We start from the raw sequence: 20,326 nt of genomic DNA on the forward strand, positions 1-20,326 counted from the left end.
TATCAATATGGCATTTACAATAACACGATACATGATTGGCTGATGATCAGGTCCACCGACTAATTTACATAACTTTTAACCAACCACAGCTGTGTGCTTTGTAGGTTTGCATCTTGGACCCATGAGGCTACGTGTATGGTGGAGTGTTTTGTGAAGCACCGTTTGACTGACAGTGATGCTGTCAGTGATTACAAACGCACATCAATAAATAAATGTGACTTCTGCGACAAGATCACGTTACTCTTGTATGTGTCTTTATTGCTAACGCAGCCATGATCTACATATACTTTACAATGGTTTGTCAACCGTTTTCATCGACGTCATTTTTCACGGGAGACGTGAACAGACAGACTTGTGCACAGAGAACCATCTATGAAATAGTTCACAAAAACGCACACGATTAAAATGACCTTCACTTCAAGTAAAGAGTTGTAAAAATCTCTTGACTATTTTGAAAAGCGTATCTGCGAGCAGAAAATGGAGTCATCTTTTCAAGAATACATTTACTGTGGTAAAAGCAGGAATATTTATGATGAAATATGCTTACAATTTGCGATGAAAATCTGCAGTGTACATCTATGTAAGAAATTACAAACCTACCTCTTAGTTTTAGTGCTGCTTCAGTAAAAAGAAGAACATATCGCCTGAATATTTTGTACGGCACATACAGCTCTGTAAGTAAAACTGCTGCTGCCCTGCATATTCTATGATGATCAATGCGATGAAACATCAGTTGAAAACGCCATCCGCTCTTGCAGAATACAATTGCATTGCAAGGAATAGCGAAAGCCGAATAGATGGTTCTTGCACCAAATAGAGAAAGCTATGATATTGTTCACCTTGGTCGTGATGCCACTAACACCAGACGTAAGGTCATTGCATTAGTGTTGTTGCAGCGCATGTGTGTGTGTGTGTATGTCACTACACTCAAAGCTGCAGCGAGATGTTCTGGAATACACATAGCCAAATGACTAAGTTGCTGTAAAATGTAGCAGAAAACATCAAGACCAGAAAATGAACGGACTGTTGAAATTCCTCTGTTAAAGGCTTTGAAAACCAACACTAGTATACTGTGATGCTTTTCCCTTATTCTCTGTTTCGGCACTGCATTGTGACAGCGAATCTCATAAATACGACAAATTACATACGGTGTAACTATTGCCAACATGGCAAACGTGGCCAGAAAAGTACATTTTTTATAAAAGCTAGTGACAGATGTCTAAAATTTACAATTGGGTGTTAGCATAGACACTCTACTGTGTCTATGGTCTCGGCAATATTTACAAACCTTCTTTCCTCGGGGTAATCTTTTTGAAAGGGTTGAAAATAAGAAATATTCACATTGGCCTGTTTCTACCCAACTGTAGCATGCAATCGTCCGCGGGTATAAAAATTTCATGATTTGATAATACAACAAACTATTCTGTACAGTGGGACAATCCATTGTCACTGCAAGTGTCTGATCTCCACAAACAGAACACAAATGAGGTCCAAAAAGGATGGGTGACCTTTGACCTTCAGAGTGTGTGTCTGTTGTTTCTTTCCTATGTCAGTTTGGAATAGCTCGGTGGTGAAAATCGCCTTCGAAGATATTTCAGTATGTAGAGTGGGACACAACTGATGAGAGTTATGACCACCACCTTCCAGACAAACGTCCATGTCAGAAAAAATGCAGGATCTGAAAGAAATACGAATGAGAAAGAATTAGTGTTGTTTAAAAGTAATCATCTGGCTGAATGTAAATCTGACCACTGCAATTTCAGTTTCAAGGTTCAACCATTGACGACCATGGTTTAGTTTTGTCAAATTATGTGCATGATAAAATAAGATGTCTTAACATAGCAATAGTGTGAAAGTGTCAATAAATAGACTGATAACAATTATTGGAGGTGTATAACTATGACAGGTGTCTGGTTAGGGCTAGCACTGACTCTGACATGTAGTACATTATAATTCAGGAAACTTTGTTATGAGAATGGAAAAGCGTCTGTGTTAGTGTTCCACGCAAAGACAAGCACAAATTGATGGCCAAGTGCAAGAAGGGCGTATCGCCTGTGTTAAAGCATTGGAGATACGCCTTTCTTGCACTGGGCCATCGAAATTACAACCAACAGCATGTCAAATATACTGATATATATTGCACTAAAAGAAACAAGAAATTGGAAAGCTAAACGTGAAAAAGAAAGTTAAAAAAAAACACTGAGAGATACAAGGTATGTGAGTCTGAACAATGAAAATGTGTTTCTGAGGTTCTATACGTATGCAATTTTGGAGGGACAGAGAGGGGATACAGAGGCGACTGTTAGTGAGGAAGAGAAGTGGAGATAATAACATTAATAATGTCATTGGGGGATGGAAAACAGGAGAGAGATGAGAAGGTGACTTACCAAAGTAATCTTTGAAGATAAACAATGATGCAATGTATATGACAAGACTCAGAAATTCTGCCGCTATCATCAACCAGTGCCAGGTTCGAATCGTCAGGGCAACCATCAACAATTCCGTCAGGATCAGCGCGGTGAATGATATGGCAACTATGTGGATGAACTCATCTTCAAAGAGCAGGAGGGCGCCGTACATGTTAATGCTGCCTTGGTATATACTAATCACAATCCACAGGAAAAACATCTTGAAGGACAGTTCTCGACCCTGAGTGAAACGGCAAAAAGAAGACATTGCAAGATCACTTTAGCAGGGATGCAATAATTCTTTTCTCAGTTTGTTTGGTTCCCTTCAGGGAGATTAAAACACTGGTATAAAGTTCTCTGATGTTCTTTCACTTTTGGATGGACAAAAAAAAGTCCAAATTGATTGAGCTGCACCCTATTGTTATGAGTATGATATTGAATAAACAAAAACGCCCTTTTATTATTACCTCAATTTTGTATTTTTTGAGATGTCAGTGAAATTACTCAGCACCCTGAAAGTTGGGGTAGTTTTTGAAACAGACCTTCAGCATTATGTACACAATATGAAGAGATAATAAACGCAATGACAGAATTTCTAGCGCCGGCTGCAATGCCAACTTTACAGTAACAGAGTTACTCTTTGGGTCAAATTAAGGTAGAATGCGCTTGGAGGATAGATATTAGAACTCTCACACTTTTACAATTCTTTTCAAATCTACTACTTGAGGGGTCTCATTTCAAAGCTCTTGGAGTAAGAAAAATTTCAGTCTTAATTTTTTGTAATTGAATAATTTTATTTTTGCTCATAGAGTAAACACAGGGATGGCAGCCATTTTGAATTTCAAATATCGGTATATGTTAGGTAATTTGTTTCTCTAGTACCAAACTTTGTACAGTGATCCCTGATTTTCATTCTCGATTTTTAAAGAGAATGGTTGAAAGATTCCTTGAGGAAAGTTTCAGAGGTGCGTACTTCCTTAACTCAGGCCTAAATCCCAATATATATAGAGGGCTAGCTCTGGTAAGTTATCAGAAAGTTAGGCCTGAAAGGGTCAATCAGTTTATGGAAATGTCCTTGTGTCAGCCAAATACCAGTACATTTAATTTTCAAAATGTTTATGTGACAGAGAACAAGTTTCTAGAGTTAATGGCATGTCAGTGCAGCTCAGAGAGCATGCTGCGTAACAGTGAAATTATAATTAATCCTTATAAAGTCATTGATCAGTGATTATTATTTGAGTACTTGGTTTATTTTAGGATGGCATTTTTTTTTTTTTCTTGTAATTGATGCAATACCAAAAGACAGTGGCTCTATTCTTGATGATTTCATATTTATGTAGCTCACTTGATTTTGATCTTAACTTGACCTTAGAAAGCCAACAAGATTGTTTGAAATCTGCTTGATACAGTAAACGACGTTGACTCAGACAAAGCTGCCACAGTAAAAATACAGGAATCAGAGACTTTGATGATTTATTTATATAGCATGTACCTTGCATAAATCTTTATATAGCTCCGGATAGAGCATGGCTGTTTCTGGACTCACGTCCTCATCCAACACCAAGGAAAATACAGGAAACATAGTGTATACAGTGGCATATCTGGGGAAAAGGTAAGGAAACATTTCATTAACAAAGGACTGCACAATATGGACACACGATATAATATGTACATAACATAACATAGAGGGCTCTCCGCAGGGTTTTTTAAAGACTGACTAATTTACATTAATTTACATATCAAATTTGCATATCTTTCCTTTGTTTTATGATTCATAGTTACTGTCATGTTCAGTCACGGTCACAGTTGGGTGACCGTGTCACTGTGACTTGGAACAACTAGGTAATTTCTACCTAGTTTTCAGGCAACAATGCTATGCGGAGAACATTGGATATATGAATATTTAAACACTCACCCGACAGTCAAGAAACCCTGGTACAGTGCAATGGAAGATAGATAGAAGACAGATGAGAAGATTGCCTGCATGACTGATATGATGAGACCACGGTGCATCACGAAGTGACTCAGCGTCGCCGACCGTTTGTAACTGTTCCTGCCATGCACCATAAGTAATCTGCCGACGTGTTTGAACTGTGTGATTGAAAAGTCTGCAGCCAATGACGCCTGTCTTCCTTCCTGTGTAAGGGAAAAGATTTCATGTATTAAACTTTTTTTAATTTGTAAACTTTGCAAAAAATTTCACAAAGAAAGATCAAAGAATAGCAGGTCACCGTCAGCCATATTATAATTTATCATTATACTAGGGCTACACTTCTGTTTCATATTCACTTGAAAGCAACCCATGACAAGCAAATAACTATGTCATAACGCTAAAAGAATGGGATCCAGTCAGGTCACCTTATCAATATTCAACTTTGTACATGCCTTTTCATGTAAAATCTTCGAAAATTTCCATGTTTTCTTTACATGGTTTTCTTCCAGTTATCACTTTTCTGCATAAACTGTTTACGTAAGTGAGCATTTTGTGTCAACTTGAAGTTCAGATTCGCGGTACAATAAAATCTTGCTGTATGGAGAAATTCACTAAGCAGTTTCCTTTTCAGGGGTGGGGGGTTTGAGAGAATGGAGAAACTGACCTTGCCAACGATACCAATACCAGCATCAGACACTTGTATCATGCTAACATCATTACCACCATCACCTGTGAAAGATTCAAAACAGATTTGAGACTGATTAATCGAGTCATATTACATAAATAATGTAAACATAGGGCCAAGTCCCTGAAGCTACTATAGACATGGATACAAAATTAAGTATTTCCTGACTGTATGAAATTATCTCACTAAGGTCATCCTAGGGACCTGTAAACCAAATATTAAAGCTGTCTGACCAGCGGTTTTGAAAAAACAAGCGACTCAACAGTTGACAGAGCTCTGCTGTGTTATGTAGAGAACAACCTTTTGTGACACATGTATTGATGAAGAAGGTGGATATCTTTGATAGCTCATTTCAGGACGGCCTTACCAAAAATGGAAAAAAATTCCGTAAAATACAGATTTGCATATTTCATCACAATTTTAACAAATCTAACTTGTATTATCCCTGGGGACCTGTATACCAAATAACAAGCTGTCTGACCAGTGGTTATGAAGAAGAAGATTTTTTACCAAAAACGCCTTTTTTGGTGCTAATTTGCATATTTCAACACTATCAAAAATTAATAAAAGAGTTTCTCAAAATCATATATTTTATCCACACAACAAATATCAATAAGTAAGTACTGCAGTTCTAAAGATATTTGAGTGGATGGACACCTCACAAATGGACATACATACATACATACATACATACATACATGGTACATACTGACAGTGCACGCCGGACAGATACCCATCCCAATAGCTTCTATAGACTATATTAGTCTATAGTAGCTAATAAACAAGAGTTAATTACATTCTAATTAAAGTAAACAAGACTTGCTTAAATCAAGATTTTCGTCATAAAAAAACAGCATATCTGTCAGGTTATAAAGAATCTTAAGCTGGTTATCATCCTATTAACCAAGCACATTTTAACTTTCAAATTAACATTGTAAGTAAGTTCTGTTGAATAAGTTGAGACTGTACATACTCAGAGAAAGCACACTGAAGAGACAAATGTTTGAAACTTAAGAAGTTCAAGGTCATCAAAAGCATCATGTAACACTTTCATTGCACTGTTTACACAGATTGCATAATTGCTATAAATAGCACATGAGGAATCTTACAGCCCAGCTTTACCATAAAAACCCTATCACTTTGACCACTCTTTTAATTGACCACTCTATTTTTTTCCTCAAAAGTAATTTTATTTTATCCTTACCAAGTCAACCGTAATGGGAAATTAGAACTTTCTCTATCTCTATTTATTTGACCACCCTATCATGACAAACTACAGTATTTTGAACAATTTCTTTTAGATAACATACAGGGCACAATAAATGACGGTTCAGAATATGTCAAAGTTGGGATTCAGGAAAGTTGCCTTTACATGTTTTAATCCTCCAAGATGGTAAGCATTTCACTATGAACTGTCAAAGAAAGTTGAACTTTCTGATAATTCTACACTAAAATTATTTTGGCTTTGATGATTTCCTAATTAATTCAATTATTTAAAATCATATTAATTATTTTTTTCTGGGTGAATTGATAGGGTTTATACAGTACAAGAATTACATACAATGTAAGTCAAATTTTGATCAAAAATGACAAAAAAATTCCTTAAAAATACAGATTTGCATATTTCATCACGATTTGAACAAATCTAAGTTGGGTTGTCCCTAGGGACCTGTATACCAAATAACAAAGCTGTCTGACCAGCGGTTATGAAGAAGAAGATGTTTTACCAAAACGCCTTTTTTGGCGCTAATTTGCATATTTTCAACAATACCAAAAATTTAAAAAAAATGGTATCTCATAATCATATTTTCAATCTACACAACAAATATCAAATCAGTAAGTACTGCGGTTCTCAAGATATTTGAGTGAACGAACGCCTCACAAACGGACATACATACATACATACATACATACATACATACATACATACATACATACATACATACATACATACATACATACATACATACATACATACATACATACATACATACATACAGACTGACGACGGACGCATACCCATCCCAATAGCTTCTATAGACTATAGTCTATAGTAGCTACAAATGCTTGAAAGACTTTTGTTATTTCTGCCAATTATAATCAATCAGTTTCAGTTTCAAATATTCAGGGTGCACAACTCTGGACCTTTGCACTTTCTTGTGACTGGGTGTCTATGCTATTGAGATTCTTCAAATGTCACAAGTCAATGTAAGTGGACTCAATCCGTTAGATAGGAACTACAAAGGGTTTTATAGGGAGACCTCAGGTAGTAAATCTCTAACCCTAACCCGAATGACTTTCCTAGATCTCTGAGGGTATAATATGAGCAAGACACGAAAATACACAGGCTTTATGTCAGATATTGAAAAAGGCTCACTGTTTTCAGAGCAGATGTCCTTTAACATCTTGATATCTCTCTTAAACAGTTTTCATGATTTTGTAATTTTTAATTTATGCCTCTTTAGTTGTACTTGTTTATCCTTGTGATTGCGCTGTACATCACTTTGAGATGTTGGTTACAGGGAAAGCATTTCTACAGAAATAAATATATTACCATTATTATTATTTAAGAGAATGATGAAAATTTACGCTGCTATAAAGCACTACTATATACCTTGAAGTTGAGTGTTGGACATTCTGGTGACATCCTAAACATGTACACTGCACAGTATGTTTGGTATGGTAAGTAATTTTACAGTATTGCTGCACTCAAGAGATTGACAAGCACATGTTCTTTTAATGCTGGAAAGCACTCACCTATTGCACATGTTCGTTTTTTGGTGTGAGTTTTAATCAGCTGTACGATGTCAGCTTTCTGTGTCGGGGAGCACCTACAACACACCACAGCCGGGCACTGACACGCCAACTCCATGAACTCATGCTCGTAAAACTGTAAACACATCTGTTTGCGGATGGATGCAATGAACAGAGAAACTTTGAGTAAAATTTTCATTGCGTGCCGAGAAAACAAATTTGTAAACAATTCATGAAAAACTACGGTTGATAATGATAGCATGTCTGGTTACATGGATTTCTGAAATGACATTTATTTTTCATACATCCACGACTGAGGCAAAGTTTTTGAACTACTGACACTCATTTTCACTGCAAACGACTCCAAGGCTAAATTACACACATTGAAGGCGCTTTCACTTTTAAAAGATGCCATCGGTTATCAAAGTTCAGTTTAACTATCCAATGAGGAATTCTGTATGCTGCAGAGACATTGGCTTTCAGGACAACAACCCTACTGACACAGACATTTTGACTGTGAATGATTCAAGGCCATATTAGACGCATTGAGGGCACTCTCACTTTTGAAGGGCGCCATCGGTGTTCAAAGGCTCAGTTTAACTGTCAACAGGGAATTCTGATGCTGCAAGACATTGGCTTTCAGCAAAAAAAAAAACCCTGATGGAAGTGACAAAACTCACATCCATGTCATCTCCTTTGATGACTAAGGCACAGTCGTTTTTCCTTCTGAAGGCGTTTAACTCCAGATGGGCATCTGTTCTGTTCAGGACGTTCCTGAAGACGTGGATGTCTTGGGTTCTGGAGACCAACCTGGAACTTTTGGCAATGCAGGTTGCGGTTTCCAGTTTATCTCCTGTCAACATCCACACCTGAGCGATAAAAGGGTAAACTGTATGAGTATCATATATTTGGGAAACAATTGCTTATTGGTTAAAAATACTGAACTCTGTATATTTTTCTGGTAATCAGCCAATGCAGCTTCTTTCTGAGTAAAATCAACTAAAACATTATTTTTAAAATTTTACGAAGAAACTTTGTTTTGAAACATTATACATATTGGTACATGTAGTTCTATTTAAGACACAGTTGGTCCCTCCATTAAATCTCTTTTTTTAATGACTACATGAAGTCCAAGTTGGCATACAGAATCATTTCACTGGGTTTTTTGTTGTGTTGTGTTTTGATCTGAATGTTTACCTACATTTCTAAGGTACCTAGGAAAACAGCAGCTGTTATCAAACAGGTACAGAAATGCTAGTACCTCCCTCCCTGTAAATAAATGGTATGATCCTACCTGTCAATCACACTTCAGATCGTCACAAATTTTTCACCCAAAGGAGCAGATTTACTGTAGAAACTGCTAACCAGAATTCAACCCAACATACCTTAATGCCTGCATTTCTAAGCAGTTCCAGAGTTGGTCTGACATCAACTTGTAGCTGATCTTCAACTCCAGTGATACAGAGCAATTCCATGTCTCTCTCCAGACTCTCCTCAACTGCCGCTACTTTGGATGTCCTGTCCTGAATGCTGAGCTTGGCTTGGTTGTACCTCATCTGATATACAAGAGTTTTTAATTGACATTTGTCATGTTACATACACATTGAAATAACACCAGAGTTTTCAGAAGTTTTTTGAATAAAAACATAAAAACTTGAGCCTCCTTCTGTGAAACCACAGAGAAGTACGGACTACTTTTGAAAATTGCTAGATTTTAAGTTCAAAGTCATGTCAACCATTTTTTCCAATTTCTGAACTCTTTTTGAGTCTAAATATGAATTTCGGGAAAACTGTTTGAGTCAGCTGTAGGACAGTTTATAAATTTGCAAAAATATTCTGGAGTTTAATTTTTTTATAAAAAGTATGCCAATGAAACCTATGTGGCATAAAGTTCACAAAAATGAAAGAATATGACAGATTCCAATAATTTGTTGTTTATATCCTTGGTTATTTCAATTTATGAGGTGATATTGTGAACGGTGCCTTGTAAGAAGATCTCATAATGTCATTTTTTTACCACAAAATCCTTCTTACCTCAAAGTCATTGTACTGTTCTTCAGTAAGACGTTTCTTGGCAACAACCAATGTTCTCAGACCCTCTCTAGCCATGTTTCCGCACTGCAGGAGAGACAAAACACACAAATGCTGTGTTGGACATGGTGAAAACATAAGAGATATACTGATAGAGGCACATACACAGACAAAAGGGCATACACAGAGTGACAATGACAGGAGAGGGAACAGTGTGAGAGACAGAGGAAGATCAAAGACACAGCATTGCTGAGAAAGACAGGCAGACAGGCAGGCAGACTGAGAGTGACGACAGAGAGCACACATTAGCACAAACACATTCTTTAAAGCCAAATAACAGGAGACAAGCCTGAGTAACGCTGCAAAAGACTTAGCTGAGATACCATGTGATGTGTAAGAGCAAATCTGTTAAACATGATTGAAGTTTGTGAGTGACGCTTGGTTTGGTACTGTAGTCACCCTCAGTGATCAAAAATCTGTCTTTTTATGTTGCACAGCAAGATAGGATTTCCCATTGGAAAATTACATATACTAATTTTTTTAAAAACAAGTTGACCTACTGACCTCTTCATCCAACCAATCATTGTACTGTACAATGTTACACATGACAACATCGGCACCCTTCATGTAGAAGATGATGTCTCCAGTACTCTCCTCCTGTAAGAGTGAAAGCAACACGCTCAAAGTTATTACAGTGTTTTTTCCTAAGGTGTGTGTGCACATCGGTGAATGGTTTGGGAAACCAAGTACAGTTGTCCCCTGATAGAATTTTGTGGATATATCAGTGTAAAGTCTGGTGACAGACTTTGAAAACCCTGGTAAAATTTACCGAGGTATCCACCCTCAGAACAACACTGTATCTCTAAATTGAAGAGTTGAGAAAGATCTCCTAATTTGTATGTAAGTTTCCCTCTAAGGAGCCAGTAAAGCCCATCCATATGAACAGTACATTTCTTGCAGCATGTTCTCACAGCCAATTTGACATGCTGCTGACTAACAGGGTTGGAGGAAGTAATTTTCATATCAGATATTTTGGGTCAGAGCTGACTCAAGGAAAAAATTCCTAATATTGATACATAAAGTATTGAAATCTTGCATATTGGATGGCACACTGAGTTTTTGAGACTTACTAAAGTTAGTGATTGCACAAAGAGATCAATAATTGATGAAATTTTGTATATACCACTCTGTGAGTCTTTGGGACCGACTATCACATCATGGTGGACTGCATTTGCTGAATATTCCCTGCAAAACTGTATCGGTAGTTTCTTTACAACTATTTGTACTAACAGACAAAAAGAACAGCATACAAACAGTCCATACACTCAAAGTCATTAAAATTAAAGGACATTCAAGGACATTCAATGACTTTTCAGCAATTCTCACAGACGTTTTTTAAGGTCCCAATACATCATTTTTAACACATTAGTTTTCATACATCATTTTACATATCATTTTCACGATATCACAACTGATAATATTGTCATTTTTGAAAATTGTGGGTGGATTATCAATTTTCCTGGTGTTTCAGGGATTCAATTTCAATTTCAAGGACTTTTCCAGGAGTTTCCAAGATGCTTTCAATTCAAGGACTTGCAAGGATTTCAAGGAGTGTATAGACCCTGTGCAAAGGATGGTTACACACATTAGAAAGGCTTGCACGCAGCTCAGTTGCTAGTTTAAAAAAAACATTGCATTATGACTCACCCTCAATATAATACCCATTCTCTTCCTCTCTGATGTGAATGGAAACAACTGCAAGATTGTAAACGATAGCAGAGTGTCCGTCGGTGTCCTGAGCTGCATGCCGGTCAGGTTACGTTCCACCAATGCCAGACCAACTTCCTCAGTCCAACTCACCAAGGCTACCTGATACCCAATGCAGAAAATACACACACTGTCAATATGTGATGAACATTGTCTTCCTAATTTCAAAATCTTTGAAAGTACATTGCTTTTTCAACACTGCTGTCTTCATATTTATTGTCTGACTTGGAAAGAATTAGGAATAAACAGAAAAATTTAGTCTTTTCTGTTATAAATCAAAGGATTGCTGATTTATAGCTAAACTTTGAAGGGGGAAAAAATCATTTTTTTGAGAAAATGTGAGCTAATTATTTGTTTTGTTGAGAGCTGTAAGGCCATTTAAAGAAAATTCTTTGTTTGCCGTCCTTGGATTTTTGAAAAACCTACCAGCCGGCCAGGGAAAAAAACAAACACACACAAAAAAAACAAAAGTGTGTTTACATAAGCTCAGTTTTTATTTGGTTTATGTTGGAAATATAATATTTTTATTCGTAGTAGCATTAACATTGTGTTTGTTTTCTTAATTTTCTCTGAAAACCTACCAGCACGCGGACACAAAACAAAGAATTTTATGAATTAAACTGAAAACATGCAAATGTTTGAATGATGGAGAGGGTTGATAGGTGAATGACTAGATTATAATGTAGTTTTTCACCATTCACTGAAAATGATTACCTCATCAGGACTTGCAGCTTGATAGTTAACTGCTCTATCAACTGGTTTTTCACCTGGAAGGACGCCGTTTTCTGCCACGTCCATGTCCACATCTTCATAGACTGGAGTGACATTATGACACAGGGCTAGCGCCTTGACTGCCTCGTGTACGCGGGAGACGATGGTGCGTCTCACGGCGCTGGATCGTTTCGTCGGCGTTGATGTCGTACTGCTTCCCGTACCGTGCTGCATGTAGTAGGTCTGCAAGTGGCTGATGACATCATCGATGGAATCCTGGCCGAATGATACAGTGCCAAGGTGCAACCTCTTAAACACCTACGAACAATATAGATAAACACAGAGATGCCGAAAAATTGAAAAATGTCTACGTCAAGGTGCACATGGCATATATGGGCTGGTCCGGGGCTGACTCTATACACGCTTGTGTGGGTATTGTGTGTGTGTGTGTGTGTGTGTGTAATATATATATATATATATATATATATATATATATATATATATATATATATATATATATATATATATATATATATATATATATATATATATACACACACGCTTGTGTGGGTATTGTGTGTGTGTATGTGTGTGTAATATATATTAGATATATATATATATATATATATATATATATATATATATATATATATATATATATATATATATATATATATATATATATATATATATATATATATATATGCATTAGAGTGTATGTGTAAATTTATGCAGTTACTCAAGACTTACTGTCCATCGAGTTGTAATCATGTTTTCCTTGCTGATAAAAAAAACGTAGGGTCACATAAGTATGAGATACAACTACATATAATCACTGTTGACACAAAGTCAAACATCCATGACAAAACTCTGGATTTTCTGATAACACAGATATACTGAAGCTTTGTTTGCTATGTCCCGATGATACCAGACTGTATAAAATAAATACCAATTCTAGCAAAAATCTTACCATGTCGTTTTGAGTGAGTGTTCCCGTTTTGTCTGACAGTACATACTGTATCCGTCCCAGTTCTTCCGGTATTGTGGTTGACCGGACCACTGTGTCCGGAATCTCCTTGTCTCTCTGGATCATGAACGAGTACACCATCTTCCCCATGTCCAGATTGACACGCAAACTGAGAAAAAATATAGATATCATATGCTGATAACATATATCACAGAACCCCACAACAAAGATTCTCTCTCTCTCTCTCTCTCTCTCTCTCTCTCTCTCTCTCATGTACCAAGTTTAAATCAGAACTAAAAAGCTGTATTTCCCTGTATAGAGGTTGAGCTACCAAACTGAAAACAACTAGGATGTATTAAAATTTGTTGGTTATCTGGCTGAAATAATTATTGACTACAGTAGGTAGCTAAGAACCAACCCCTCTCCCAAAGAATGCTTTCAGCTCTGAAGTGGAGGATGTGTTTGTTTGTTTGTGGAGTGTCTACTCACCTTAGTGGAATAATGGATGAAAAGAGGAGCACAAACCGAAAGAAGTATCTGTACCAGAGACCGGTAAAACCCTGTGACGTGAAAAAAACAGGACATGAAATCTCAGCATTCTTAATAACAGATGAGTGTTTTTGAGAGCATGCATCTTCAAAATGTCATGTATTTTTTCAGGTGGGCACTTCTTCATACTTGCTAGGTTGCTGTCAGTCAATGTATGGTATTTACACTCTAAATATATACAGGCCTATCCATTTGCCAGCACATTTATGGCTAGATACAGACAAAGATACCATATGTGTTGATCAAAAAATACATGACCAGGGCGAAATCAGAGCTAAATATGATAGCCCATCAGGATGGCTGTACCAACATGTTGTGCCAATAACATCAAAATATAACTGCTTAAATTGAAATTTCCTACAATCACTGGGTGCGATTCTATTTTTAACGGTAAAGTATTAAGTGCACCATAGCACTGCTATGCAGCGGAGCATATCAAACACAGACGGGGAAAAAAAATCCCAGAATGAGTGAGACAGCTTCATTTATCTCACCTTGAGGGCAGTCAAAGCCAGTGACAGAATAAGCGTTGCAACAAAGAGCACTTTGGTCTGTGTGTTGACTTCCAAGTCCAGAAGTCCTACTTTGGCAGAGGGTCTGGATGTGTTCATCACGGCTCTGGTCTCCCTACCAGTGTAAATTACAATTCCAACGGCAGTACCTATCAAAGTCAAGACATGCGGTAGGAGCACACAAAATATCTGCTTCAAGAGGAAGGAAATCTATGTTACATATATGTGTGCATGGATGAACTTTTAAATTTGGACAAACTTGATCATCACGGTTTTCATATGAGTATTTCATTGCATTTGGGTGACTAGAAAATGTTTATTTGTAGGCTGTACATTTAACCCTTTTCCTGCCAGACAGTAATAACTGTATCACTTCCCCATCAGCCAAGTCAGTAAAAAGCGGTATTGAGCCAAAACACGACGTAATTTCACCCACTTGGCTTGGTCTGTTATAGAATCTTTAGTCCAAAAAAATCAAGTTTACAGTATTTATGTTTTCAACAGCTTTCAAATGTACAGTATTATGTTAAAACACACCATATGGAATATGTTGTTTCATTAATTTTAACCATCTTGACCTGGTGGTGAAATATGGACTTGGCAGGAAAAGCGTTAAAGAACACGGCTCTCATCTTGCTGGTAAACCTGATGCATAACTAACAGAAAAACTCTATGTGCTGGAAAAATAATCGTAAAAGTGAAATGGCTCAGAAATATGAGGTAATCCTCTGTACAGTTGAAGTAATATTGTCAACATTTTCCCAAGGAATAATCAAATTAAATTCCAAAAGCTGGAGTCTTTTAAGTTGTCCCCTTGAAAAATCCAGAACAAATTAAGTAAGAATGGACAATACTGGGCCTAAAACTGAACAATTTTGAAAAAACCATTATAACCCTAAAGGGTCTAGTTGCTACAGAAAGCTATCAGTGGACCCCCTAGGAAACCTAACCGTCCCAACAATGGATACTGGGCTGATCGTTCTTGATGTGTGCCACAATTTCATGTAATATTAAACTCATTAAGTTTAATGCGAACTGTCTGATGAAATATAGACTAGATTATTCTTACCTGACGCTACTACTGTGTCGGCCCATAATGTATTCTCTGTGGAAAGAGGAAATTCTTCCCTCCCATCATCAAATCTTGAAAATGTACCTACAAAACTGTAAATATCTTTCTGTGGTTTCTCAACGTACACTTCCGCTGAGATTTCAAATAAATCCTGAAACAAAAGAGAAAATACTTGTATTAACAGTTTTATTACACTTGAAGACTATGGAAAAAATTTTCTTACGGTTTGTTATTGTATTTGGAGTAGCTGGAAATAATTCATGGGGTCCACAAGACTTTCAATCATGTTGTTTTAATTTTCTGAAAAGGAGAAAAATTGCTATCAGGTCTCTGAAGGTAAGTTGTCCAAAAGCACTGAAAACAAAAACTGGGCGAGTGTGACGTTAATGTAAATTTGAAATCAAGGTGGATAGGCTCAATACATGAAAACAAAGTTTAAATTCTAAAAGTTGTCTGGATTAACTATTGTCAGCTCAAGCCACTCAATTTCAATGTCAAAGTCAAAACATGTAGAGGACGATAGTGACACGTACACAATGCTGTTCTATGCACAGTTTGAAAACTATCAAAGATGTCTGCATTGTTTGCATACATGTAAGAGTTTAATCCGTTCAGCTGCTCTTCCCTGTATGCAGTACAAAATGAAACAGCATACCAAAGACTGACGGTAAACGGGTCCACTCAGCTAAAACGCATCTGAGAAACATAGGTATATGTATATACAGACCCACGAAAATATTTAGGGACCCCACATTTTCACCAGGGGTGAGTCCCAGGGACCCATCAATTGCCAACACTAGTGCGAACCCTGTATATGTACATAAACATACAAATATACATCCATACAAAGTTAAAGAGATACATACATAGATGTGTATACACATATATGCATACACAAACATACAAACATACATACAGACATGTATACAGACAAACACTGACTAATCCCGTCCATGTAGTTCCTACTGGTATACACTGGTACACACACACACATACCAAATGAGTGGTAACAAACTCTGGTCTAAAGGAAAACTTACTTGATGGTTAGGAAGTCTCTGACATGACGAGACAGCCAGTCTCAACTTCCAGTCTGTTTCACCATCCAGCTGGTCAGTACGGATGAAACAAGATCCTGTGGATGTGAAAAAAATATTGACAAAATATTGGTTGGTCAGTAGTTCTTGCTGCAACATTTGAAATACAAGCTAGCTTGAATTTTTTAAATCAGAATCCTTCATTCAAATTTCAGAATCCAGATATTGGTTTGCAATACTTTGGTTGCTTGGATATTCTTTATGAATGCTAATCCTTGTAATTGTAGAATTTTTGTTCTGTATATAATTTTGGACAAAACTACATTGTTGAAAGTTTGTAAAGTGCTATTTTATGTCCACTCATGTCTATGTTTGGTGGAATGTTTTCATCACATTTTTAAGACTCAGACTGACATATGGTATCACAGAGAGAGATAGTTTCAAAAAATTGACACATAACAGCAAAAAAAAAAAAAGAGTACAAATACTGTAGTGATGAAAAAAATAAATTAACTGTCCATACCAGTAGAATAATCTCGCTATATTTTTGTGACTTACATGTGCTCATCTTGTGTAAAAATATCTTTTATCACTTAGAACTGACCAATTTAGTCATCGTTGTGCTTAATTTTCTTATATTGTATTACAGTATACTTTTGATAATAGTTTTTAAAATTTGTCCCCAGCAAACGCATACGTTTTTATTTTTCTTCTCCCTACAAAGTACAAATTAGTGTTGAAAAATAAATTCTAGTCCAAACTGAGATTCAGTCGTCGACAATTACTTTGGACATCGCGTACAGGATGCATGGACACTGGGCATTAGGACTTGATTGTGTGCGTGAAACAACAAACTGTGTTTTACAAACAGAGTGAAAATACTGGACAATACATCAAAAGTTACTGCTACATGTATTAGCACATGGATATAATCCTGCCCATAAATGATGACAGATTTATTGACTGAAACAAAAAATCATTCAGTTTATATTCACAGGAAAGTTAGACTTTAAAACAGAGAAATATCTATGGGATTGTTGGCCTCACAAGATTAGGATATTAAATCTGGCTGAATCTGCTGCACAGCTGTGTCCAACACATGTGCTTATCATGATAATATTAGTCAGTGAAAGTACTGATTCATCCGTGCCAGTCTTTTTCAGAAATAAAAACATCATTGAATATGTCAATCACTATTACACACACACAAGGTCTCTCTGCAGTAATTTAGAACATTACTGAAGGTCTTTTTTGAATGATAATTAAATAATTTGCTGCCTTCAACTATTACTGAGAAATAATTTTTTATTCACTACAAAATAAAATAAATTTAAAATTAAACTTTTGCTGGTGCATTTCTTTGAACCCTGAAGTACAAATTGTATTCAAAATGTGACTGGTGAAATTTTGATAGGAAATTCATTCCACTCCAAAGTAAAATCTACAAAACAAATCCAATTTTTTAATCTGATATTTGGTAACCATGGCAATCGGCCTGTCCATTGCCGGCAGCTGTGCCAATAGCGACCATTCCTCTGTTCTTACCGGATTTTTCCGTGGTCCGTAGAAACACCATATCAGCTGGCACTCTCTGATCCTAGAGTAAATAGACAAATGTACAAGAGAAAGGTCCATGATGTCAGATTACTTACACAGAACAGTGCATTGTAAAGTGTACTTATCTACTGGCTTGTGCAAATACTGTGACTTTTCATATTTGACATCCAAATTTCAGAGACTATCCACTGACAGTGTTTGAAATAGAGCTCCAAGGGAACTTATGACGATAAACTGAAAGAATCTGTTCAATTCTGCTGGTTTATTGCAAACACAATGCAATAGGCCGTTCGTAATTAAATGTTCAGTTCATAAATTTATGCAAACATTGAGGAATTTTTAAATGGCAAAGACTTTTACAATACTGGGATTTGAAATCCAATTATGTTGCTGAAAATGTTAGATATTTGTTGTATCTAAAAATCACGCTAGTACATTATGCAAATTTGGTAACTGTGACAACATGTCTGTGTTACTGTGGTAAGCAGAATAACTTTGTACATTCCTTGCAACAGCTGAATATGAAGTAAAGTACAAAAAAAACACACAAACTAAATACTGGATACACTTTTCTTACATGAGTTTTTATTCCTATCACTTCTACCCACCTTTTCAACAAAAATGATGTCAGAGACTTTGATGGCTGAACTGGGTATTTTGACGATACCATTTTTGGTAAGTTTGCTGTACAGTTGACAGTTGACCTCTCTGTCTCGTCGGTATCGCCGGAAATCATCAACGGCTTCTCGGCACATTGTGACAAATATTACAAAACCCTGGAGTGGGGGGGGGAGAGAGAGAGAGAGAGAGAGAGAGAGAGAGAGAGAGAGAGAGAGAGAGAGAGAGAGAGAGAGAGAGAGAGAGATATGATGTTAGACAGCTATGTCAATTCAATTTTGGAAGAAAACAGCTGACGTAATATATTTTTTGTTGATTATTATTCCATTGACGATAACTACAACTATCCACAACATACTGAGCTAAGCCTAGTAACAGTATCTATACTTGCCCATACACTAACATAGACAAGTATTACCAAGACACAATATCTGGGTATTTTTCTTAAGTACCATATGATTGTAGTAATGCTGCCAAAAGCTCAGAAGTTGGTAGATAAATTATTTGCAAACAAAATAAATGGGTGTGAGAATTTGAATAGTTTCATAATTGTATTTTTCAGCTTTTATCTGGTTCTCCCCTGTGTTTTTTTTTTGTTTAAGTTCAATGGCTTGGTCTAATAGTTCAGCATTTGTAGGAACAGACATCACAATTTGTAAATTGAGAATAGGGCATACAATTATCTTACCAATGGAAGCCAGTATGTGTATAAATAACCAATCCTAACTGCTGGTATAAACTGTGAAAGAGCAACTATGAGGAAATATAAATTAAGAAAGAACTTGAACTGGTGGAAAAGCACCTGGAAAAAAAAAGAAAAAACAGAAAAAAAAAAACATTATTAGGACAGATGATATTTGTAAAGAATCATTATTCCAAAGTCAGCCTTTAAGTCTCACGGTGAGTGTATTGCTCTATGAAAGTGACCTGTATAATCTGAAGGATTTCTGAAATTTTACAGGTAGAGCATGTTTTGCGAGAAATCATTGATTTCTTCCAGTTGTCTAGGATATGCAACAGATAAAAGTTGGTTCAAAGGATGCCTATACACATTTTGCTGAAATTCATCGTTTTCATTTGAACTTGAAAGTGACGTGACTAGCAAAATCATACATTGTTTGTCATTGCTAGATGATAGAAGGTACAAAAAAAGATTAGAAACATACATATACATATATATCTGTTAAATCAGTGTACACTGAAAATTGTATAGATGACATACACCTGTATACTGATGACCTCAGCAAGGAAAAACAGAAGCTGGGAAATCATAAAATATTGTATCCTATGGCGGACAAAATGCTAAGTTGTCTAGCCATGCTGTATAGCAGCCTCACATAGTGAAGACACATATACGAGTGTTCGTCTTTATGCCTTCAAGATGATACAGATTTACTGAATAAGTCATGGATAAAATGTCTGACAGATTAATTTAATCATGTAACAGGGATACTGTCAGAACAGAAATTAGTTCATTGAATGGAGAATGAAAGTAACATATACATGTATAAGATGGGTTGTCACTGAAAATGATTTATTGGCAATATGAAAGTGACAAAAATGAAATCATCATTCTTAGTTGGCATTTGCATAATTATTATTCATTATTTGCCATTCATAGAATATTTAATGTCCTGTGGTATGGTGTGATACACTACACGCCTCACTGACATGTATAAAATTTCACACTCAAAACTAGTAAAACTCAATTTGAAGCAAATTTTGCTC

General features: G+C 36.3%; 1 protein-coding gene across 4 annotated transcripts in view; it reads right to left on the reverse strand.

Annotated features, from left to right (window-relative positions):
• Window positions 1–232: 232 nt before the first annotated feature.
• Window positions 233–20,326, reverse strand: part of LOC139147843 (probable phospholipid-transporting ATPase IIB) — a 46,768-nt gene continuing 26,674 nt past the window's right edge. For all 4 annotated transcript variants that reach the window (XM_070719054.1, XM_070719055.1, XM_070719056.1 and 1 more), the window contains exons 4-23: window positions 19,287–19,400; window positions 18,589–18,756; window positions 17,969–18,020; window positions 16,427–16,521; window positions 15,387–15,540; window positions 14,300–14,466; window positions 13,746–13,816; window positions 13,260–13,425; window positions 12,293–12,607; window positions 11,519–11,680; window positions 10,376–10,468; window positions 9,815–9,898; window positions 9,166–9,336; window positions 8,461–8,649; window positions 7,784–7,928; window positions 5,006–5,070; window positions 4,324–4,544; window positions 3,901–4,009; window positions 2,388–2,649; window positions 233–1,678 (exon numbers count right to left, since the gene is read on the reverse strand). In XM_070719054.1, the coding sequence (XP_070575155.1) occupies window positions 1,545–1,678; window positions 2,388–2,649; window positions 3,901–4,009; window positions 4,324–4,544; window positions 5,006–5,070; window positions 7,784–7,928; window positions 8,461–8,649; window positions 9,166–9,336; window positions 9,815–9,898; window positions 10,376–10,468; window positions 11,519–11,680; window positions 12,293–12,607; window positions 13,260–13,425; window positions 13,746–13,816; window positions 14,300–14,466; window positions 15,387–15,540; window positions 16,427–16,521; window positions 17,969–18,020; window positions 18,589–18,756; window positions 19,287–19,400 (2,937 nt within the window). In that variant the 3' untranslated portion in view covers window positions 233–1,544. The remainder of the gene's footprint in view (window positions 1,679–2,387; window positions 2,650–3,900; window positions 4,010–4,323; window positions 4,545–5,005; window positions 5,071–7,783; window positions 7,929–8,460; window positions 8,650–9,165; window positions 9,337–9,814; window positions 9,899–10,375; window positions 10,469–11,518; window positions 11,681–12,292; window positions 12,608–13,259; window positions 13,426–13,745; window positions 13,817–14,299; window positions 14,467–15,386; window positions 15,541–16,426; window positions 16,522–17,968; window positions 18,021–18,588; window positions 18,757–19,286; window positions 19,401–20,326) is intronic.

Source organism: Ptychodera flava, chromosome 13 (assembly GCF_041260155.1).
Source record: "Ptychodera flava strain L36383 chromosome 13, AS_Pfla_20210202, whole genome shotgun sequence".
NCBI lineage: Eukaryota > Metazoa > Hemichordata > Enteropneusta > Ptychoderidae > Ptychodera > Ptychodera flava.